At 46.2% G+C, this 23,166-nt stretch overlaps 3 protein-coding genes across 3 annotated transcripts; all 3 read right to left on the bottom strand.

Moving 5' to 3' along the window:
* Positions 1–2,275: 2,275 nt before the first annotated feature.
* On the bottom strand, positions 2,276–3,208 carry LOC137159929 (olfactory receptor 10D3-like). Its single transcript, XM_067558400.1, has one exon. The coding sequence runs from the start codon at positions 3,206–3,208 to the stop codon at positions 2,276–2,278; it is 933 nt and encodes a 310-aa protein (XP_067414501.1).
* Positions 3,209–12,376: 9,168 nt separating this feature from the next.
* Positions 12,377–13,282, bottom strand: LOC137159928 (olfactory receptor 10D3-like). The gene has a single exon (XM_067558399.1). It carries the CDS (start codon positions 13,280–13,282, stop codon positions 12,377–12,379), a length of 906 nt encoding a protein of 301 aa, XP_067414500.1.
* Positions 13,283–21,160: 7,878 nt separating this feature from the next.
* LOC137159927 (putative olfactory receptor 10D4) lies at positions 21,161–22,117 on the bottom strand. Its single transcript, XM_067558398.1, has one exon. The coding sequence runs from the start codon at positions 22,115–22,117 to the stop codon at positions 21,161–21,163; it is 957 nt and encodes a 318-aa protein (XP_067414499.1).
* Positions 22,118–23,166: the final 1,049 nt, after the last annotated feature.

Genomic DNA, 23,166 nt, shown 5'->3' with positions numbered 1-23,166 from the left:
CCTCTCTACACACTGGTTTCCAGGTTCATTTTTAATTTGCACACCAAGAAAACCCACAGGAAACATAGAGACAAGTTTGAATAAAACAGCTGAGGGTGGGAAACAGGAAAAAATCCTCAGTTTATTCCCAGGTTATAGTTTCATAGACACTGCATGTTACTCAAAATTCAAGTGCAACGGATGCAGAAGACCCAATACATAAATAGCAGAAGCCTAAAATACAGTGCGTGTGATGAGTGTAAAGTTATCACATCCATCAAACCTTCTATTAGCTTTTTTCCTTCATTTTTTCTTTATCTTTCTATCTCTGTCTGAGCAGAAGGTAAAATATAAAAAAAGCACCTAAGTGACTTAGGAAAATAAGCCTCATTTTCAAAAGCCATTAAGGAGCCCAGTTCTCACTGACATTCAGTGGGACATAGGCTCCCAACGGCCAGATTTTCAAAGGTGCAGATAGGCACAAAGTGGGATTTTCAAACTTATCTTACTGTTTAGGCCATGATTTTTGTTACAGTTCAGGGCAACTGCACCTGCATTTTCCCTTAATTCTCCATTATGGCCAACGCTCTCAGCTGCCAGCTCCCTGGCCTTTGCCTTTCTTGGGTGGAAACCCACATCTCTGTCCTTCTTGACTGGGGTCTTTCCAAGCTGAACAGTTCCCTTCACTGTGTTTTTCCCTCAAAAGATTCTCTGCCTAAGCAGCCCTGCTTTGCTTCTCTCCTCAGAAGTGGTGCCCTGTGTAATTACCTCAGGTACAACTTACCACACAGCTCTGTCTAAGTAAGCCTGGTTCATTCTTAGGGTAAAACACCACAGAGAGAACCTATTAAAAACAATTAAAAAAACCTACACGCAGGCTAATAAGCTTAGCAGAGATCACCCCAGCTCCACTATGGGCTACATCAGGTGATTAGTCCCTCAAACCCCACAACGGGGTCTCTTCTCTTCACAATAACACACACACAGCTGCATTTTAATACAATGCACCTCCAAGGTATTAAAGCTCATGCAGTAAGGTTTATCCAGAACATTGCAGGAAATTGCTGTCTGTCCCCCTTGTAAAAATCTGGCCCCAGACATCTAACTCTGCTTGATTTCAGTGGTTGCTAGGTGCCTGCGTGCTTCTGAAAATCCTGCCAGGTGTCTAAATATCCTCTGGCCTAATGTCTAGATTTACAAAGGGGTTTATGTGCCTCGTGGAATTTACTAAGGCTTTTAAATAGGTCAGGTGCTCAACTCCCATTGAAAGTAAATGGGAGGCTGGTGGCTGACTCTCTCAAGGTGCTCTTCAAAATCCTGTTAGGTGATTAAATGCCTTTGAAATCTGGTCCTCAGAACCCTCAATCCCACGGCCTTTCAGTGAGATTTAGCCCTGGTCTACACTTACCTTAAAATTCAGCGGCAATCGACGGGAGTTACACAAGCTACGCAGTGTAGATTGCTTAACTCCCATTGACTTCTTAACTTCCGTTGTCCACAGCATCTTTACTGAGCTGAAGCCTTTGAGCAGGTCATTTTCACAAGCTGACGTCCACACCGATTGAGTGTGTCCTCACTGACCACTCAATCGATCCAGATAGATCGATCTGATGGTGGCGAATTTGCTGCTGTCAGTAAAGACGTACATTAGACTTCTAAATGCCTCCAACACTTCTGATGGGGTTGTGGTTGGTCCTGCTTTGAGCAGGGGGTTGGACTAATTGACCTCCTGAGGTCCCTTCCAACCCTATCCTTCTATGATTCTATGAAAATGGGATTTAGGTTCCTAAATAACTTAGGTGGTTTTGAAAATTTTACCACAAATCCATTGCTATACAGGACATGCTGATACCCAGCTGTTCTCCCAGGATTGTTAGGCAGCTCTCTAGCACAGCTTCCAGCTGACATGTGGTTCATGCCACATGATGAAGAGAATTTTTGTTTTCCCTTTCCTGAGTTTGCAGAAGTTGCTGCCCTTGCGTCTGTAGATTTGTGCAATAAGGCTGAGAATTTCAGTCAGCTACTAGCTTTGGATCTCCAATTCCCATTCATTTTAATGCCGACTGAGTATGCCTATCCCTTAGGGAGCTTTGAACATATCAGCCTTAAAGCATGTCCAGGACAGCTAGATGTTTTTAGGATGCTTTTGTGATTTGTAGAGCTCCAGATAGATAGGGGAGGCTGTATGGGGAAGGAGAGAGACAGACTCTCACACAAGCCACTGAAGAGCCATGCAGATGAATTTGTAGACATATTTCACTGCTCACCCACATGCTAGTTCTGCAGATGCAGCACATCAACGTGCAGTCGTTTGACCCCCTCTCAGTTTCCTCAGAGCCCCTTTCACCTCCTTGTTCCTCAGCGTGTAGATGACCGGGTTCAGCATGGGCGAGGCTATATAGCCAAACAACTGCACAGAGGTCGCCACCACTTTGCTCTGCCGTGGCTGCGTGAAGACCAGGGCGCAGGGCCCAAAGAACAGCGTCACCACCGTCAGATGTGAGGCGCAAGTGGAGGCTGCTTTGCGTCGCCCTTCGGCTGAGTTCATCTTCAGGATGGAGTAGAAGATGCGTACGTAGGATGCGAGGATGAGGAAGAAGCAGGTCATGGGCACGACCCCAGTGTTGGTAAAAGTCACGGTTTCAATGACGTACGTGTCTGCACAGGCCAGCTTGGCCACAGGGAGCATGTCACAGACGAAATAGTCCACCACATTGGGCCCGCAGTAGGGCAGCGTGAAGGTCAGGCTGGTGAGAATGGTGGCGTGGAAGAAGCTGCTGACCCAGGTCCCCGCAGCCAGGATGGCGCACACCCTCCAGTTCATGATGATCAGGTAGTGCAGCGGGTGGCAGATGGCCACGTACCTGTCAAAGGCCATGACAGTGCAGAGCAGGCACTCGGTGCTGGCTAGGAAGTGGTAGAAGAAGACCTGGGACATGCACCCACCTAGTGAGATGGTTCTACTCTTGGTCGAGAGACTGACCAGCAATTTCGGGGTGGCGATAGAGGAGAATCCAAGATCCACCACGGATAGATTGCAGAGGAAGATATACATGGGGGTGTGCAGGCGGGAGTCAGTGAGGATGGCTGAAAAAATGAGCACGTTGCCCAGGATGGTGCAGAGGTAGAAACCTAAGAAGACGACGAAGAGGATGGTCTCGTGGCCTTCAGTGTTTCGGATCCCTAACAGAATGAATTCCGACACCACTGTGCGATTCTCCATTTCCATGGAGATGGGGTCATTCCTGAAGGCACAGAGATAATGCAGCCAGATTAGCAATCTCAATAAATCATGATTTGTTTATTCCTTAGCAAACCACATCTTAATCTACAAGGGTAAACCTTTCTAACCATCATAAGTTTGGTGAAAGTGAGTGGAGAATCAGGACTCTAATATTTCATCGACTCTATTTGATGCTACTCAATTTAGTTTTCCTTTCTTCTTTTCCATTCAACATTCTTCTATTCTATTCAGTTCTTATAGATCATACTAGGAAGAAATACATGGGGGTGTGCAGGTGGGAGTCAGCGAGAATGGCTGAGATGAGCAGTTTGGGATCAGGTCCTCACTGTGCAGTGTAGATCATAGAAAGAGAAAATGTCTCTTTTGAAGATCTTACAATCCAAAGATGAACAAACAAAGGGGATCATAGAATATTAGAGTTGGAAGGGACCTCAGGAGGTCATCTAATCCAACACGCTGCTCAAAGCAGGACTAACCTCAGCTAAATTATCCCTGCCAGGGCTTTGTCAAGCCGCAGCTTAAAAACCTCTAAAAGTGGAGATTCCGCCACCTCCCTAGGCAACCCATTCCAGTGCTTCACCACCCTCCTAGGGAAAATCTTTTTCCTAATATCCAACCTAGACCTCCCACACTGCAACTTGAGACCATTGCTCCCTGTTCTGTCATCTGCCACCACTGAGAACAGCCTAGCCCCATCCTCCCTGGAACCTCCTTTCAGGTAGTTGAAGCTGCTATCAAATCCCTCCTCATTCTTCTCTTCTGCAGACTAAACAAGCCTAGTTCCCTCAGCCTCTCCTCATAAGTCTTGTGTTCCAGCCCCCTAATCATTTTTGTTGCCCTCCGCTGGACTTTCTCTAATTTGTCCACATCCTTTTTGTATGGGGGGCCCAAAATTGGACACAATACTCCAAATGCGGCTTCACCAATGCTGAATAGAGGGGAATAATCACTTCCCTCGATCTGCTGGCAATGCTTCTACTAATGCAGCCCAATATGCTATTAGCCTTTTTGGCAACCAGGTCACACTTCTGACTCATGTCCAGGTTTCTTTTTCACCGTAACCCCCAGGTACTTTTCTGCAGAACTGCTGCCTAGCTCATCGGTCCCCTTTCCGGAGCTGGGCATGGGGTTCTTCTGTCCTAAGTGCAGGACTCTGCACTTGTCCTTGTTGAACCTCATCAGATTTCTTTTGGCCCAATCCTCCAATTTGTCTAGGTCCCACTGTATCCTATCCCTACCTTCCAGGGTATCTACCACTCCCGCTAGCTTAGTATCATCTGCAAACTTGCTGAGGGTACAATCTACCCCATCCTCCAGATCATTGATGAAGATGTTGAACAAAACTGGCTCCATGACTGACCCCTGGGGCACTCTGCTTGTGACTCGCTGCCAGCTAGACACAGTCATTGATCACTACCCGTTGAGCCCAGTGATCTAGCCAGCTCTCTATCCGTTTTATAGTCCATTCATCCAACCCATACTTCTTTAACTTGCTGATAAAAATACTCTGGAAGACTGTATTAAACTGTTCTATTTAGAATAGAATAGGATGTCCTATTCTATTCTACCCTAGTCTAGTTTCTTCTCTTCTCTTCTCTCCTCTCCTGTTCTAATTTCTTCAACTCTATTCTATATTGGCTCTTACCCCATCTTTATCACGACAGCATCTTAGAGCCTTCCATTGGTGGATGAGGTGTTGTGACCAACGTTTGTCATATGTGCTTTGTTCTATCTCTCATCCTCTCTGCAGAGAGATTATTGTGTGTGCAGTGGAGTACTTTGTTTTGGCAGGGATTCGTTTTTATCAATGTAGGTGCTGCTCTGTGTTTGTGTTAAAGGAGAGGGTGAGGATGCAACATATGAACAAAATAATCTGGTGTAGAATTGCCCCAGCGTTGTTAATTATATGAATTGTTTGGGGGTTTTATGGGAAAAAGGGAAAAGGAAGAAAGAGGAACAGCAACAGCTTGTCATCTGCTCAGCCATGATCAGCAGGCTGCATTCTGTGAATATGACAACAGAGGGGATTTTTAAGGTCAGATTTGAAGGGCAAAAATGAAGTGTCTATCTGCATTTTGTCAGGGAGTTTTCCCCATGCATGAGAGGTGCTGTTGGGGTGATCACATGCTGGCTACACTACAGAGCTTACAGCAGTGTCGCTGTAGCACTGCTAGTACAGACAGGCTAAGCCTATGGGACAGAGCTCTACTGTCAATTTCAATATTCCAGCCCCCACGAGCAGAAATAGCTATGTCAGTGGGAGAAGCTCTCCCATCAACACAGAGTTGTCCACACCAGCGCTTAGGTCCGTGTAACTTACGCTGGCTTATTCAGCCCCCTGAACAATGTAACTTATACTGACCTTAGCTGTAGTGTGTACATAGCCACACACAGCTTAACGGAGAGAGGGAGATATACATCCACAATAGAGACAGACAGACAGGTACTGCAGAAAGAAACACGGACAGATGGATGGATGGATTATTTTCTAAAGAAAATATTTTGGTGACATCGTCCTTGAGCGAGGCAGAGACTGACAGATTTCATGACAGGAAGAGAGAGAGGCACAGAGAGAAAATCTTTACCAAACCAGTTGTCTTACACTGACTGCATTGGGAGAGGACGATCCAGCTGAATGCAATTTTTCCTCTTCCCCCTGGCCGTGACTCCTGTGTAGAAGCGTCCAGATTTCTTAACCAAAACAGCACATCACACAGCAGAGGTGCCCAGTCTGCGTTTTTCTTATCCAGCCTGCAGGCCTAATCATTGTCAAAGCTAGCCAGGGATGTCCACAACCTATCACCACAGGCTGCTGCAGAGCCCCAGAGCTTTTTCACAGCTTCCCACAGCCTTTAGGCTGTCCATGGTCTCTAAATCACGCAAGGTCCTTTTGGGACCCGATCTCTCAATCCCCTCAAGGCTCCTGGTCTGAGACCTCAGCAGAGTCACCAGATAACTGAGATTTTGCATCATTTTAGAGGACACTCCCAGACCGCCAGGACCAGCTGCTCAGCTGGCATAAATAAGGGTAGCACTATTAAACTGAAAGGGCCAGATCCTCAGCTCCACCAGACTGCAGATTCTCCTCTCACTCGCCATGATCTGAATACTGAGTAACTCCATTGGGTTCAAAGGGGTGTAGTAAGAAGTGAGACCTTAAGGCCTGTAAAACAGGCTAAAGGCCTAAGTGGAAAAAATGGAGTGAACAGGAATATAAGTGGAAAAAACCAAGCTAGCTGAAATTGGCACAGAAAAGTGCTGTCAAAACATTAAAGTATGTAGCAGGTATAAGAGGTACCAAGATACTAACTTCCTAAAATGACACTTGGATGAATAGAAATGACTAAAAAGTAATAAATGAAGTTTTTTTTCCAAAATCAGCCAATTACCGGAAAAAGGTGGTATTAGACTACGTCAAGAGGGGTGGAACAAAATTGTATGAAACAATGTATAAAAGAGAGTGTCAGAGGGAATACCGACGTCTGGTCTAGGGGATAACGGAAAGTCCCGCTGTTGGGCCGTGGCCATTGTAACGCTGCCTATGTGAAACTGACCCAGAGATACTCTGTGGGTCATTTCTTATTGTGCCTCACGCAATAAACCTGGCCTGGGTGACTTCATTGCTCAGCTAATCCGTGGTCGTGTCGATTCATTCGATCGTGAGAACCGTCTCGGTTTCCTGGCCAGAGCTGGGACAGCATCTACACAGGGACACACGCACACAGCCTACATTGATAAACATTGGTGACCAGCACACCGTACCACAAGGGGCTGATTCCCCTCTGTCACTCAGTCTGGGGGTGTAAATCAGGACTAACTTCATTGGAATCAAAGGAGCTATGTAGATTTACACCAGCTGAGAATCTAACCCATAAATGATAAGGGGACATAGGATGTTAATTATCATCTAGTCTCTCCCGCCGTGTAACACAAGGCAGCGAATTCCACCAAGGAGTGTGAAATAGGAGGAAACTGGGCCTGCTATTCACCGAGTGGTCTCTGTCGCCAGCAGAGCTTTTTCCTTGGTTTGTATAAACTACTTATCACGTGTCTCTGCTGACTCTTTGTGCGCATGGATGTATTCATGCAGTTGTGTGATTATCTGTGAGGGTGAAACTTAGCGCTGTGCAGATGGACAGGATATGTCCCATGCACCACTTGGCATCACTTTTTGCAATTCAGTACTGACTGGCAGTGTATAGGGATCCCTAACAACTCCAGGAAGATATGGCCCCAGTGTTCTGGGTGCTGCTCAGACACAGCGTGAGAAAGTCCCTGCCTCTCAGAGTTCACAAACAGGAAGTGTTACCGGCCCCAATTTACAAGGGGAACTTAGGCACAGAGAAGTTGAGGGTGAGATTTCCAAAGGAGCCAGGCTCCCAAAACTCATTCTAGTGCAGAGGGCATTGGGCTCCTAACTCGTATTGGCTTTCTTGAAAATCTCAGACTGATTGAATTGTCTAAGGTCACAAAAGGAGTTTGTGGCAGAGCCGGGAATCTGACCCAGATGGCTAGGATTGCAGTCTGAGCATTACCCCCAACACCATCCCTTCTCTCTCCAATGGGATGAACATCACTCTGTGTCTTTCTGGGTCTCTGGCATGTTCTCTTACCTATCCCTTTGCATAACCAGTGTTCATGGGGGGGGAGGGAAAGAATCTTTAGAGGATTAAGGTTGATTTAACTTAACAAACCTGCCCCTTCGCTAGCCAGGTAAGGCTCGTCTTGCACATCTATTGTGCCTCTATGCTGAAGGCTTAGCAGTGGTTAGCTACATCGCTGGCATAGCCTGTAACCTAAACCAGTCCATAGACCCCACACACAGAGGGTGTGACAGAGCCAGGGAAGCAGGGCTGTGTTAGGGGTTTGTCAGCACTGAGCTCATGGATCCGTTTGCTGCTGCCATAGCAGAGCAGTGTCAGTAAGGCCCTTTGCAATTCTTTTCATCACTGTCATTTCTTGCTATTCCTCTGGTGGGCATCTTATTTGGGAGCCAGAATGAAGTGGCAGAAGGCAGAAGTTATAATTATTCTCTGTAGACAGATTTTCCCCAAATCAGTCATAACATACCATGATGTGCAATGGCCTTTGTGGTTAATTAAAATGCAGGTATTCTAATGAATGCCCAGGGGGGCCATTATCACTGTGCTGGGTAGCAGCTCCCAGGTTACTCTTGGCTGGCACCAGCTGAGTTCCATGTGTCATTGCCATGAAGAGCAGGGCCGGAGCTGCATTTTACTATTTTTATTTGTGTTCTCACTGCTCCTATCAGAGGCGGCTGGGACCTGCTGTTGCAGAGGGCATGGTTCAAAGGCACACACATGCTTTGCTCTCAGCTGCCTCTCCCTGCAGCTCCCACAGAAAAGTGTTCGCTTGTCCATTTTCCCATGGCCGTAGCTTGCAGCCTGCTCCAGGAGCTGCTGGACAGGAAGGGGGCCTGGCCAGCAAATCCTGGCAGAAATCTGCACGGTCACCTGAGCCCTCGTGCCCCCAACCTGGGTCACCTCTGATTCTTATCATTGGTATTATGGTAGGACTTACAGACTGGAACTCAGTTGTGGGCTCCTTTCTGCTGGGTGTTGCACAGACACATAGTAAGAGACTGTCACTGTCTGAAATGGATACACATTTAATGGATGAGAGAGACAAAGGATTTAATGATCTCTGTATAACAGATGGGGAAACTGAGGCACAAAGCAATTCAGTGAGTTACTCCAGGTCAAATAGGGAATCTTCCACAGAACCCGCCCACTACAGAAAGGATGTGGACAAATTAGAGAGAGTCCAGAGGAGGGCAAGAAAACTGACTTGGTGGCTGGAGCACAAGACTTATGAGGAGAGGCTGAGGGAACTGGGCTTGTTTAGTCTGCAAAAGAGAAGAATGAGGGGGGATTTGAAAGCAGCCTTTAACTACCTGAAAGGGGGTTCCAGAGAGGATGGAGCTAGACTGTTCTCAGTGGTGGTAGATGACAGAACAAGGAGCAATGGTCTCAAGTTGCAGTGGGGAAGGTCTAGGCTGGATATTAGGAAAAGGTTCTTCACTAGGCGGGTGGTGAAGCACTGGAATGGGTTACCTACGCAGGGGGTGAAATCTACATCTTCAGAGGTTTTCAAATTGCGGCTTGACAAAGCCCTGGCTGGCATGATTTAGCTGAGGTTAGTCCTGCTTTGAACAGGGGGTTGGACTAGATACCTCCTGAGGTCCCTTCCAACGCTAATATTCTATTATTCTATGTACTTGAACCCAGATCTTCTGTGTCCCACTCCTTTGTCTTAGCCACAAGATAATTCTTTGCAAATAATTCCCATGAACTCTTTAAATGTAGGTGTATTGATTTCTCAGTTACTAAACACTATAGCCACCTGCTCTCCCTCCTCCTCCCTCTGCAGCCATCCAGTGCCCAGGGCCTGGAGGTCAATGCAGCTTTCCCATTGTCCATCAGAAGTTACAGCCGCTTTTAGAGTCCATGTCCACAGCCGTGCACCTCTCTTCCATTCCAAGTCCTCTTTGCTCAGTCGCCCTCTTCTGGGTTTGTGGCTCTTTGGAAATTGGTTTCCTGGACAATGGCAAAGAAACAGCAGAGAAAATTCAGGCTGAGCCTGGGCTGTGCAAAGGGGAGCTGCAGTGCTGGGAGTGGTGCAGGCAACTCAGGAGGGGCGCTCCTCCCTCAGTCAGGGCTGTTTTTAATGCTGGGATGTTGTGGTAGTGTGGACTGTCCTTCAGGGAGAAGGGAAGGAGACATGGCTCACATTATGCGTCTCGGGTGTCTTTCCTTCATTTATCTTAATATTTTTTCATTTATGGGCCAAAACCCACTTCATAAGAGTTGATGACAATTCACAAAATATTAATTTTCTTTGTAGAAGGCCATTAGAGGGTAATGGGCACTGCACCCACACCGGTGAGAGACAGACCCTGCCCCAGAGAGCTTACAGGAGAAATGGGTGGGAGAAAAGAGTGATTTGTACCACAATGCCTCAGATGGGGACTGAGCCCCAAAGAGATTAAGTCACTTCTCTAACTTCTAATATCACACTTCCAGTTTAGGTTGGAAATTTCAAAGGGGCCTAAACGGACTTAGTTTCCTAATGGCCGCAAACATTTAATTTCCTTGGGTCTTTGGAAATCACAGTCTGAAAGTCCAACTCTTTTTCCTTTCATGTTCTGTTTTGTTAAATTTCACTTTTATTTGCCAGTCTCATAAATGGGTCCAGTGCTCTCCACACACTGGTTTCCAGGTTCATTTTTAATATGCACAGCATGAAGAAGCACAGGCAACTTACAGACAAGTTCCAGTAAAAAAGCTGAGGCTGGGAAACAAGAAAAAATCCTCAGTTTAGTCCCAGGTTTAGGTTTCATGCACACTGCATGTTACTCAAAATTCAAGTGCAATGGATGCAGAAGACACGATACATACATAGCACAAGCCCAAAATACAGTGCGTGTGATGCGTGTAAAGTTCTCACACCCATTAAAATCTTCTATTCACATACTTTCTTCCTTTTTCTCTCTTTCTATCTCTGTCTGAGCAGATGGTAAAATGTAGAAAAGCACCTAAGTGACTTAGGAGAGTAAATCTCATTTTCAAAAGCCATTAAGGAGCCCAGTTCTCACTGACATTCAGTGGGACATAGGCTCCCAACGGCCAGATTTTCAAAGGTGCAGATAGGCACAAAGTGGGATTTTCAAACTTATCTTGCTGTTTAGGCCATGATTTTTGTTACAGTTCAGGGCAACTGCACCTGCATTTTCCCTTAATTGTCCATTATGGCCAATGCTCTCAGCTCACAGCTCCCTGGCCTTTGCCTTTCTTGGGTGGAAACCCACATCTCTGTCCTTCTTGACTGGGGTCTTTCCAGACTGAACAGTTCCCTTCACTGTGTGTTTCCCTCAAAAGATTCTCTGCCTAAGCAGCCCTGCTTTGCTTCTCCCCTCAGAAGTGGTGCCCTATGTAATTACCTCAGATACAACTTACCACACAGTTCTGTCTAAGCAAGCCTGGTTCATTCTAAAGGAGAAACACCACAGAGAAAACCTATTAAAACAATAAAAGAACCTACATGCAGGCTAATAAGCTTAGCAGAGATCACCCCAGCTCCACTGTGGGCTGTATCAGGTGATTAGTCCCTCAAACCCCACAACGGGGTCTCTTCTCTTCACAATAACACACACACAGCTTCATTTTAATACAATGCAACTCCAAGGTATTAAAGCTCATGTAGTAAGGTTTATCCAGAACATTGCAGGAAATTGCTGTCTGTCCCTCTTTTAAAAATCTGGCCCCAGACATCCAACTCCGCTTGATTTCAGTGGGGGCTAGGTGCCTACAGGCTTCTGAAAATCCTGCTAGGTGTCTAAATACCCTCTGGCCTAACGTCTAGATTTACAAAGGGCTTTGTGTGCCTAGTGGAATTCCATTGTGCGCAGCATTTTCACTGACCGCTCTGTTGATCCAGTTAGATCGATCTGACGGCGGCGAATTTCTCCATCAGTGAAGACGTGCCCTTAGACTGCTAAATACCTACATCACTACTGATGGGATTGCAGTAGGTTCTGCTCTGAGCATGGGGCCAGACGAGATGACCTCCTGAGGTCCCTTCCAACCCTGTTCTTCTATTATTCTATGAAAATGGGATTTAGGTTCCTAAACCACTTAGGTGGTTTTGAAAATTTTTACAACAAATCTGTTGATCTTCAGGATGTGCTGAAAACCCAGCTGTTCTCCCAGGAACGTTAGGCAGCTCTCCAGCACAGCTTCCTGCTGATGTGGTTTCTGCCAGATGATGAAGAGAATTTTTTTCTTCCCTTTCTGGAGTTCGCAGAAGATGCTGCCCTTGCATCTGTACATTTGTGCAGTAAGGCTGAGATTTTCAAAATCAGCTACCAGATTTGAATCTCCAATTCCTATTAATTTTAATGCAGACTGAGTGTGCCTATCCCTTAGGCAGCTTTCAACAAGTCAGCCTTAAAGCATGTCCAAGAGAACTAGATGCTTTTAGAAGCACTTTTATGATTTGTAGACCTCCAGATAGATAGGTGAGGCTGTATGGGGAAGAGGAGAGACTCTCACACAAGCCACTGAGGAGCCATGCGGAAAATTTGTAGACATATTTCAATGCATACCCACATGCTAGTTCTGCAGATGCAGCACATCAACGTGCAGTCACCAGACCCCCTGTCAGTTTCCTCAGCGTGTAGATGACCGGGTTCAGCATGTGCGTTGCCACGTCACCAAAGATTTGCACAGCGGTCGCCACCACATTGCTTAGCTGTGGCTGCGTGTAGATGACGGCGCAGGGCCCAAAGAAGAGCATCACCACCGTCAGATGTGAGGCGCAAGTGGAGGCTGCTTTGCGTCGCCCTTCGGATGAGTTCATCTTCAAAATGGAGTAGAAGACGCGAACATAGGATACGAGGATGAGGAAGAAGCAGGTCATGGGCACGACCCCAGTGTTGGTAAAGGTCACGGTCTCGATGATGTACGTGTCCGCACAGGCCAGCTTGGCCACGGCAAAGATGTCACAGACAAAATAGTCCACCACATTGGGACCACAGTAGGGCAGCGTGAAGGTCAGGCTGGTGAGAATGGTGGCGTGGAAGGAGCTGGTGACCCAGGTGCCGGCAGCCAGGATGGCGCACACCCTCCAGTTCATGATGATCAGGTAGCGCAGCGGGTGGCAGATGGCCACGTACCTGTCAAAGGCCATGACGGTGTAGATCAGGCATTCCGTGCTGGCTATGAAGTGGAAGAAGAAGACCTGGGACGTGCACCCGCCAAACGAGATGGTTCTACTCTTGGTCCAGAGACTGACCAGGAATTTAGGGGTGTTGATGGAGGCAAATCCAATGTCCAACACGGAGAGATTGCAGAGGAAGAAGTACATGGGGGTGTGCAGGTGGGAGTCAGCGAGGATGGCTGAAAAAATGAGCAAGTTGCCCAAGAGGGTGCAGAGATAGAAAGCTAAGAAGCCGATGAAAAGAATGGTATCATGGCCTTCAGTGTTGGGTATCCCTAAGAGAATGAATTCCGACACCACAGTGCGATTCTCCATTTCCATGCGAGACTGGGTCATTCCTGGAAGCACACAGATAATACAGCCAGATTAGCAATCTCAATAAATTCTGGTTTGTTTATTCATAGCACACCACAACTTAATCTACAAGGGTAAATCTTTCTAACTATCATAAGTTTGGTAAAAGTGAGTGGAGAATCAAGAGACTAATATTTCAATGATTCTATTTGAATCTATTCAATTTACTTTTCCTCTCTTCTTTTCCATTCAACCATCTTCTATTCTATTCAGTTCTTATAAGATCATACAAAGAAGAAATACATGGGGGTATGCAGGTGGGAGTCAGAGAGGATGGCTAATAAGATGAGCAGATTCCCAGCAGGGTGCAGAGGTAGAAAGCTAAGAAGACGACGAAGATGATGGCTTGAAGGCCGTCAGTGTTGGGGATTCCTAAAAGGATGAAATGACTCACCACAGTATGGTTGGCCAATCCCACATTGGACTCATTCCTCGGGTACTGGAGAGAAATAATATCAATGAGTTAGTGAAACATAAATAGCTATCATCCTATTGCTGCAATGCTCACACTTAGTTCCACTGCTGCATCTTTTCTGCATGTCACCCCAGTACTCCCTTCCTTTCGTAGTAGTTTATATTTACATCATTCTCATGCCTGTTGGGATCAGGTCCTCACTGTGCAGTGCAGAACACAGAAAGAGAAAGCATCTGCCTTGAAAATCTTACTATCCAAAGACGAACAGACAAAGGGGATGTCCTATTCTATCCTACTCGATTCCAGTTTCTTTTCTTCTGTCCTCTCCTGTTCTAATTTCTTCAACTCTATTCTATAGAGGCTCTTACCCCATCTTTATCACCACAGCATCTTAGAGCCTTCCATTGGTGGATGAGGTGATGTGACCAATGTTTATCATATGTGGTTTGCTCTTTCTCACATCTTCTCTGCACAGGGATTATTGTGTGTGCAGTGGAGAAATTTACTTTGGCAGGGATTTGTTTTTATAAATGTCATACTGCTATGTGTTTGTGTTAAAAGAGAGGGTGAGGATTCAACATATGAACAAATGAATTTCGTGAAGGATTGCCCCCGCTTTCTTAATAATATGACTTGTTTGGGGTTTTTTGTGGCGGTTAGAGAGAGAGGGAAAGGGAAAAAAGAAGAGGAATAGTGACAGCTTGTCATCTGCTCACCCTTGATCAGCAGGCTGTGTTCTGTGAATATCACAACAGAGGATTTTTAAGGTTAGATTTGAAGGACAAAAATGAAGTGTCTATTTGCATTTTCTCAAGGAGCTTTTCCCATGCATGAGAGTTGCTGCTGAAAGGGAGAAGCTGACGTGCTGGGTTATCACATGCTGGCTACACTACAGAGCTTACAGCAGTGTCACTGTAGCACTGCTAGTACAGACAGGCTAAGCCGATGGGACAGAGCTCTACTGTCAACTTAAATACTCCAGCCCCCGCGAGCAGCAGTAGCTATGTCAGTGGGAGAAGTTCTCGTGACGACACAGAGTTGTCCACACCAGCGCTTAGGTTCGTGTAACTTACATTGGCTTATTCAACACCCTGAACAACGTAACTTATACCGACCTAAGCTGTAGTGTGTACATAGCCACACAGAGATTAGCAGAGAGAGTGAGATAAATGATACACATCCACAACAGAGACAGGCAGATAGGATGGACGTTTTTTACTATAAAGAAAACATCTGGGGGACCTCTTCCTCGAGTGAGGCGGAGACTGACAGATTTCAAGATAGGAAGAGACTGAGGCACGTAGAGAAAATCTATACCAGACCAGGACTCTTACACTGGCTGCATTGGGAGAGGACGATCCAGCTGAATGCAATTTTTCCTCTTCCCCCTGGCCGTGACTCCTGTGTAGAAGCGTCCAGATTTCTTAACCAAAACAACACATCACACAGGAGAGGTGCCTGGTGTGGTCTTTTGTTATCCAGCCTGCAGACCTAATCGTCTCCGAAGTTAGCCAGGGATGTCCACCAAATATCGCCACAGGCTGCTGCAGAGCCTTAGAGCTTTTTCACAGCTTCCCAGAGCCTTAAGGCTGTCCATGGTCTTTAAATCACCCAAGGTCCCTTGGAGACCTGGTCTCTCAATCCCCTCTAGGCTCCAGGTCTGAGACCTCAGCAGAGTCGCCAATTAACTGAGGTTTTGCATCATTTTAGAGGACAATCACAGACTCCCAGGACCAGCTGCTCAGCTGGCATTAATAAGGGTAGCACTATTAAACTGAAAGGGCCGGATCCTCAGCTCCACCAGACTGCAGATTCTCCACTCACTAGCCATGATCTGAATCCTGAGTGACTCCATTGGCTTCAATGGGGCTGATTCCCCTCTGTCACTCACCCTGGTGGTGTAAATCAGGACTAACTCCATTGGAATCAAAGGAGCTATGTAGATTTACACCAGCTGAGAATCTAACCCATAAATGATGAGGGGACATGGGATGCTAGTTATCATCTAGTCTCTCCCGCAATGTAAAACAAGCCAGCAAATTCCATCCAGGAGTGTGAAATAGGAGTGAACTGGGCCTGGTGTTCAGCTAGTGGTCTCTGTCACCAACAGAGCTTACTCCTTGGTTCGTATTAGCCTCTTCCCTTGCGCCTTTCTGTCTGTTTGTGCACGTGGATGTAGTCATGCAGTTGTGTGATTGTCTGTGAGGGTGAAAGTCAGCGCTGTGCAGATGGACAGCATAGGTCACATGCACCATAGGTCCCATTGGCATCACTTTTTGCAATCCAGTACAGACTGGCAGTATTGTGGTCCCTAGCAACTCCAGGAAGATCATGGCCCCAATGTTCTGGGTGCTGATCACACACAGCGTGAGACTGTCCCTGCCTTTAACAGTTCACAAACATAGGAAGTGTTACTTGCCCCATTTTACAAGGGGAAACTGAGGCACAGAGAATATGAAGGTGACATTTTCAAATTAGCCAGGCTCCCAAAACTCATTCTAGTGCAGTGGGCATTGGGCTCCTAACTCCTATTGGCTTTCTTGAAAATCTCAGGCTGATTGAATTGTCTGAGGTCAAAAAATGAGTCTGCAGAAGAGCCGGGAATCTGACCCAGATGGCTAGGATTCCAGTCTGAGCATTACCCCAACACCATCCCTTCTGTTTTCACTGGGATGAACATCACTCTGCATCTTTCTAGGTCCCGGGCATGTTCTCTTACCCGACCCTTTGCACAACCAGTGTTCGTGGGGGGAAAGGATCTTTAGAGGATTAAGGTTGATTTAACTTAACAAACCTGCCCCTTCGCTAGCCAGGTAAGGCTCGTCTTGCACATCTATTGTACCTCGATGCTGAAGGCTTAGCAGTGGTTAGCTACATCACTGGCATAGCCTGTAACCTAAACCAGTCCATAGACCCCACACACAGAGGGTGTGACAGAGCCAGGAAAGCAGGGCTGTGTTAGGGGTTTGTCAGCACTGAGCTCATGGATCCGTTTGCTGCTGCCATAGCAGAGCAGTGTCAGTAAGGCCATTTGCAATTCTTTTCATCGCTGTCATTTCTTGCTGTTCCTGTGGTGGGCATCTTATTTGGGAGCTGGAATGAAGTGGCAGAAGGCAGAAGTTATAATTTGTCTCTGTAGACAGATTATCCCCGACACAGTCACAGTCACAGTAGCAGTTCCGAGGTTACTCTTGGCTGGCACCAGCTGAGTTCATTGTGTCATTGCCACGAACAGCAGGGCTGGAGCTGCATTTTACTCTTTTCATTTTTGTTCTCATTGTTCTTATCAGAGGCGTCTGTGGCCTGGGTACAGGGCACAGTTCAAACACACTCACAAGATTTACTCTCTGCTGACCATCCCTGCAGCTTCCACAGAAAAGTGTTCGCTTCTCTGTCTCTCCGTGGCCACAGCTTGCAGCCTGCTCCAGGAGCCGCTGGACAGGGATGGGGGGCCTGGCCAGCAAACCCTGGCAGAAATCTGCATGCATGTGACACCTCGTGTCCCCACCCTGGGTTGCCTCTGATTCTTATCATTGGTATTATGGTAGGACCTACAGACTGGAACTCAGATGTGGCCCCTTGCTTCTGGGTGTTGAATGGACAGATAATAAGAGGTTGTCACTGTCTGAAATGGATACAAATTTAATGGAAGAGAGAGACAAGTTATTTAATGGTCCCTGTTTAAGAGATGGGGAAACTGAGGCACAAAATAGTTAAGTGAGTTACTACCTGAAGCAGGATTCCAGGGAGGATGGAGCTAGGCTCTTCTCAATGGTGGCAGATGACAGAACAAGGAGCAATGGTCTCAAGTTGCAGTGGGGAAGGTCTAGGTTGGATATTAGGAAAAGTTTTTAACTAGGAGGGTGGTGAAGTCTGGAATGGGTTAACTAGGGAGGTGGTGGAATTTCCATCTTTAGAGATTTTTAAGCTGTGGCTTGAGAAAGCCCTGGCTGGGATAATTTTGCTCAGGTTAGTCCTGCTTTGAACAGTGGGTTGGAGGAGATACCTCCTGAGGTCTCTTTCAGCTCTAATATTCTATTATTCTATGTACTTGAACCCAGATCTCCTGTTTCCCGTTCCTTTGTCTTAGCCACAAGATAATGCTTTGCAAGTAATTCTTTAAATGTAGGTGTCTTGAGTTGATACAGTTCTCAGTTACTAAACACTATAGCCACCTGCTCTCCCTCCTCCTCCCCCTGCAGCCATCCAGTGCCCAGAGCCTGGTGGTCAATGCAGCTTTCCCATTGTCCATCAGAAGTTACAGCCCTTCTTAAAGTCAATGTCCACAGCTGTGCACCTCTCTTCCATTCCAAGTTCTCTTTGCTCAGTCGCCCTGTTCTGGGTTTGTGGCTCTTTGGAAATTGGTTTCCTGGACAACGGCAAATAAACAGCAGAGAAAATTCAGGCTGAGCCTGGGCCGTGCAAAGGGGAGCTGCAGTGCAGGGAGTGGTGCAGGCAACTCAGGAGGGGTGCTCCTCCCTCAGTCAAGGCTGTGTTTAATACCAGGGTGTTGTGATAGTCTGGACTGTCGTGCAGGGAAAAGGACAAGTGGCATGTTTCACATTATCTGCCTCGGGTGCCTTTTCTTCATTTATTTTTATTTTTTTTTCGTTTATGGGCCAAAACCCATTGGTTGATGACAATTCACAAAAATATTAATTTTCTTTTGTGGAAGGCCATGAGAGGATAATGGACACTGCACCCACACCGGTGAGAGACAGACCCTGCCCCAGAGAGCTTACAGGAGAAAGGGGGGGGAAGAAAAGAATGATTTGTACCACAATGCCTCAGGTGGGGAACTGAGCCCAAAGAGATTAAGTCACTTGTCTAGGTTCTAATATCACACTTCCAGTTTAGGTTGGAAATTTCAAAGGGGCCTGAAGTGAACTCATTTTCTAATTGCTGCAGACTTTTAACTTCTTTGGGCCTTTGGAAATCACAGCCTCAAAGTCCAACTCTTTTTCCTTTCATGTTCTGTTTTGTTAAATTTCACTTTTATTTGCCAGTCTTATAAATGGGTCCAGTCCTCTCCACACACTGGTTTCCAGGTTTATTTTTAATTTGCACACCAAGAACAAGCACAGGCAACTTAGAGACAAGTTCCAATAAAACAGCTGAGGGTGGGAAACAAGAAAAAAATATGCATTTGAGTCCCAGGTTTAGATATCATAGACATTGCATGTTACTCAAAACTCAAGTGCAAAGGATGCAGAAGACACAATACATACGTAGCACAAACCCTAAAATACAGTGTGTGAGTGTAAAGTTCTCACATCAATTAAATCTCCTATTAACATTTAATTTACCTTTCTATCTCTGTATGAGCAGAGGGTAAAATTTAGAAAACCTCCTAAGTGACTTAGTGGAGAGAGTCTCATTTTCAAAAGCCATTAAGGAGCCCAGTTCTCACTGACATTCAGTGGGACATAGGCTCCCAACGGCCAGGTATTCAAAGGTGCCAATAGGCACATAATGGGATTTTCAAATGCATCTTGGTGTTTAGGCCATGATTTTTGTTAAAGTTCAGGGCAACTGCACCTGCATTTTCCCTTAATGATCCAGCAAGGGACAACGCTCTCAGCTCCCAGCTCCCTGGCCGTTGCCTTTCTTGGGTGGAGACCCACATCTCTCTCCTTCTGACTGGGGTCTTTCCATGCTGAACAGTTAGTTCTCCTCACTGTGTTTTTCCCTCAAAAGATTCTCTGCCTAAGCAGCCCTGCTTTGCTTCTCTCCTCAGAAGTGGTGCCCTGTGTAATTACCTCAGGTACAACTTACCACACAGCTCTGTCTAAGCAAGCCTGGTTTACTCTTACAGTAATAACGCCACAGAGAAAACCTATTAAAAACAATAAAAAAACCTACATGCAGGCTAATAAGCTTAGCAGAGATCACCCCAGCTCCACTGTGGGCTCTGTCAGGTGATCAGTCCCTCAAACCCCACAACAGGGTCTCTTCTCTTCACAATAACACACACAGCTGCATTTTAATACAGTGCACCTCCAAGGTATTAAAGCTCATGCAGTAAGGTTTATCCAGAACATTGCAGGAAATTACTCTCTTTCCCTCCTTTTAAAAATCTGGCCCCACACATCTAACTCTCCCTGATTTCAATAGGGACTAGGTGCCTGCATGCTCCTGAAAATCCTGCTAGGGGGTGTCTAAATATCCTCTGGCCTAAAGTCTAGATTTACAAAGGGGTTTTATTTGCCTAGTGGAATGTACTAAGGCTTTTAAATAGCTCAGGTGCTCAACTCCCATTGAAAGTAAATGGGAGGCTGGTGGCTGACTCACTCAAGGTGTTCTTGAAAACCCTATTAGGTGATTAAATGCCTTTGAAATCTGGTCCTCAGAAGCCTCAATCCCTTGGCCTTTCAGTGAGATTTAGGCCTGGTCTACATTTACATTAAAATTCGGCGGCAGTTGACGTGAGTTACGCAAGCTACGCAGAGTAGATTGTGTAACTCCCGTCAATTTCTTAACTTCTGTTGTGCGTGGCATCTTCAATGACCACTCAATCGATAGATCAATATGACAGTGGTGAATGTGCCGCCATCAGTCAAGACGTACCTTAGACTCCTAAATGCCTCCATCACTTCTGATGGGGTTGGGGTTGGTCCTGCTTTGATCAGGGGGCTGGACTAGATGACCTCTTGGGTTCCTTCGAACCGTATTCTTCTATGATTCTATGAAAATGGATTTAGGAAAATAGGATCACCTAAATCAGTTAGGTGATTTTCAAAATGTTTACAACAAATCCATTGAAATACAGGACATGCTGAAAACCCAGCTGTTATCCAAGGATTGTTAGGCAGCTCTCTAGCACAGCTTCCTGCTGACATGTAATTCATGCCAGATGATCAAGAGAATTTTTTTCTTCCCTTTCTTGAGTTTGCGAAGATGCTGCCCTTGCATCGGTTGATTTGTGCAATAAGGCTGAGATTTTCAGTCAGCTACATGATTTGGATCTCCAATTCCTATTAATTTTATTGCTGACTCAGAATGCCTATCCCTTAGGCACCTTTGAACATATCAGTCCTAAAGCATATCCAAGACAGCTACATGTATTAGGAGCACTTCTATTATTTGTAGAGCTCCAGATAGATAGGTGAGGCTGTATGGGGAAGGAGAGAGACAGATTCTCACATAAGCCACTGAAGAGCCATGCGGAGGAATTTGTAGACATATTTCAATGCACACTCACATGCTGCTTCTGCAGATGCAGCACATCAAAGAGCGGTCATTGTAGGGGGGGAGGTCTAGGTTGGACATGAGGAGAAAGTTATTCACTAGGAGGATGGTGAAGCACTGGAATGGGTTACCTAGGGAGGTGGTGGAATCTCCATCTTTAGAGGTTTTTAAGCTGCGGCTTGACAAATCCCTCGCTGGGATTATTTAACTGAGGTTAGTCCTGCTTTGAGCAGGGGGTTGGACTAGATACCTCCTAAGGTCCCTTCCAACTCTATGATTCTATGACCCCATCTCAGTTTTCTCAGAGCCTCTTTCACCTCCTTGTTCCTCAGCGTGTAGATGACTGGGTTCAGCATGGGCGTGGCCACGTTGCAGAAGATCAGCACAGCGATCGACACCACTTTGCTCAGTTGTGGCTGCGTGTAGATGACGGCGCAGGGCCCAAAGAACAGCGTCACCACCGTCACATGTGAGGCGCAAGTGGAGGCTGCTTTGCGTCGCCCTTCAGCTGAGTTCATCTTCAGGATGGAGTAGACGATGTGGACGTAGGATAAGAGTATGAGGAGGAAGCATGTCATGGCCATTACCCCAGTGTTGGTAAATGTCACAGTCTCAATGACATATGTGTCCGCACAGGCCAGCTTGGCCACGGGGAAGATATCACAGAAATAATAGTCCACCACATTGGACCCGCAGTAGGGCAGCGTGAAGGTGAGGCTAGTGAGAATGGTGGCGTGGAAGGAGCTGCTGATCCAGGTCCCCGCAGCCAGGATGGCGCACACCCTCCAGTTCATGATGATCAGGTAGCGCAGCGGGTGGCAGATGGCCACGTACCTGTCATAGGCCATGATGGTGCAGAGCAGGCCCTCGGTGCAGCCTAGGAACTGGTAGAAGAAGACCTGAGACATGCACCCACCCAGCGAGATGGTTCTACTCTTGCCCGAGAGACTGACCAGGAATTTAGGGGTGGTGATGGAGGCAAATCCAAGGTCCACCACAGAGAGATTGCAGAGGAAGAAGTACATGGGGGTGTGCAGGCGGGAGTCAGCGAGGATGGCTGAAAAAATGAGCAAATTGCCCAGAAGAGTGCAGAGGTAGAAAGCTAAGAAGCCAATGAAAAGGAGGGTCTCATGGCCTTTGGTGTTGGGTATCCCTAAGAGAATGAATTCTGGCACCACAGTGTGATTCTCCATTTCCATGTGAGACTGGGTCATTCCTGGAGGAACAGAGATAATGCAGAGAGAGTAGCAATCTCAATAAATTATAATGTATTTATTCGTTAGCACACCACAACTTAATCTACAACGGTAAAACTTTCTAACCATCATATGTTTGGTGAAAGTGTGTGGAGAATCAGGACTCTAATATTTCATCGATTCTATTTGATGCTACTCAATTTAATTTTCCTTTCTTCTTTTCCATTCAACCATCTTCTATTCTACTCAGTTCTTATAGATCATACTAGGAAGAAATACATGGGGGTGTACAAGCGGGAGTGTGAGAGGATTGCTAATAAGATGAGCAAGTTCCCACCATGGTACAGAGGCAGAAAGCTAAGAAGACGATGAAGGGGATGGTCTGAAGGCCGTCAATTTTAGGGATTCCTAAGAGGATGAAATGAGTCACCATAGTGTGGCTGACCAACCTGACACGGGACTCATTCCTGGTGTAGGGGAGAGAAATAATACCAATGAGTTAGTGAAACAAAAATATATATCATCCTATTGCTGCAATGCTCACCCTTCCTTCCACTGCCGCCTCCTTTCTGCATCTCACGCCATTACTCCCTTTCATTCCTACAAGTATATATTGACATCATTATCATACCAGTTGGGGTCAGGTCATCGCTGTGCAGTGCTGAACATAGAAAGAGAAAATGTCTGCCTTGAAAATCTTACCATCCAAAGACGAACAGACAAAGGGGATGTCCTGTTCTATTCTACTCAATTCCAGTTTCATCTCTTCTCTCCGCTGCTGTTCTAATTTCTTCAACGCTATTCTATACAGGCTATTACCCCATCTTTATCCCCACAGCATCTTAGAGCCTTCCATTGGTGGATAAGGGGATGTGACCAACGTTCGTCATATGTGGTTTGTTCTTTCTCTCATCCTCTCTGCACAGGGATTATTGTGTGTGCAGTGGAGTAGTTAGTTTTGGTTTGTTTTGGTAGGGATTCATTTTTATCAATGTAGGTGCTCCTCTATGTTTGTGTTAAAGGAGAGGGTGAGGGTACGGACAAATGAATCT

The sequence above is a fragment of the Emydura macquarii genome, unplaced genomic scaffold, assembly GCF_026122565.2.
Source record: "Emydura macquarii macquarii isolate MOO-44397 ecotype Brisbane River unplaced genomic scaffold, CSIRO-AGI_Emac_v2 contig_2013, whole genome shotgun sequence".
Taxonomy (NCBI): Eukaryota; Metazoa; Chordata; order Testudines; family Chelidae; genus Emydura; species Emydura macquarii.
This window is presented reverse-complemented; position numbering and strand designations above follow the sequence as displayed.

Bases quoted from the DNA above. Each gene is read 5' to 3' on its own strand.
- LOC137159928 (XM_067558399.1), bottom strand. From the start codon at position 13,282: ATGGAAATGGAGAATCGCACTGTGGTGTCGGAATTCATTCTCTTAGGG.
- LOC137159929 (XM_067558400.1), bottom strand. From the start codon at position 3,208: ATGGAAATGGAGAATCGCACAGTGGTGTCGGAATTCATTCTGTTAGGG.
- LOC137159927 (XM_067558398.1), bottom strand. From the start codon at position 22,117: ATGGAAATGGAGAATCACACTGTGGTGCCAGAATTCATTCTCTTAGGG.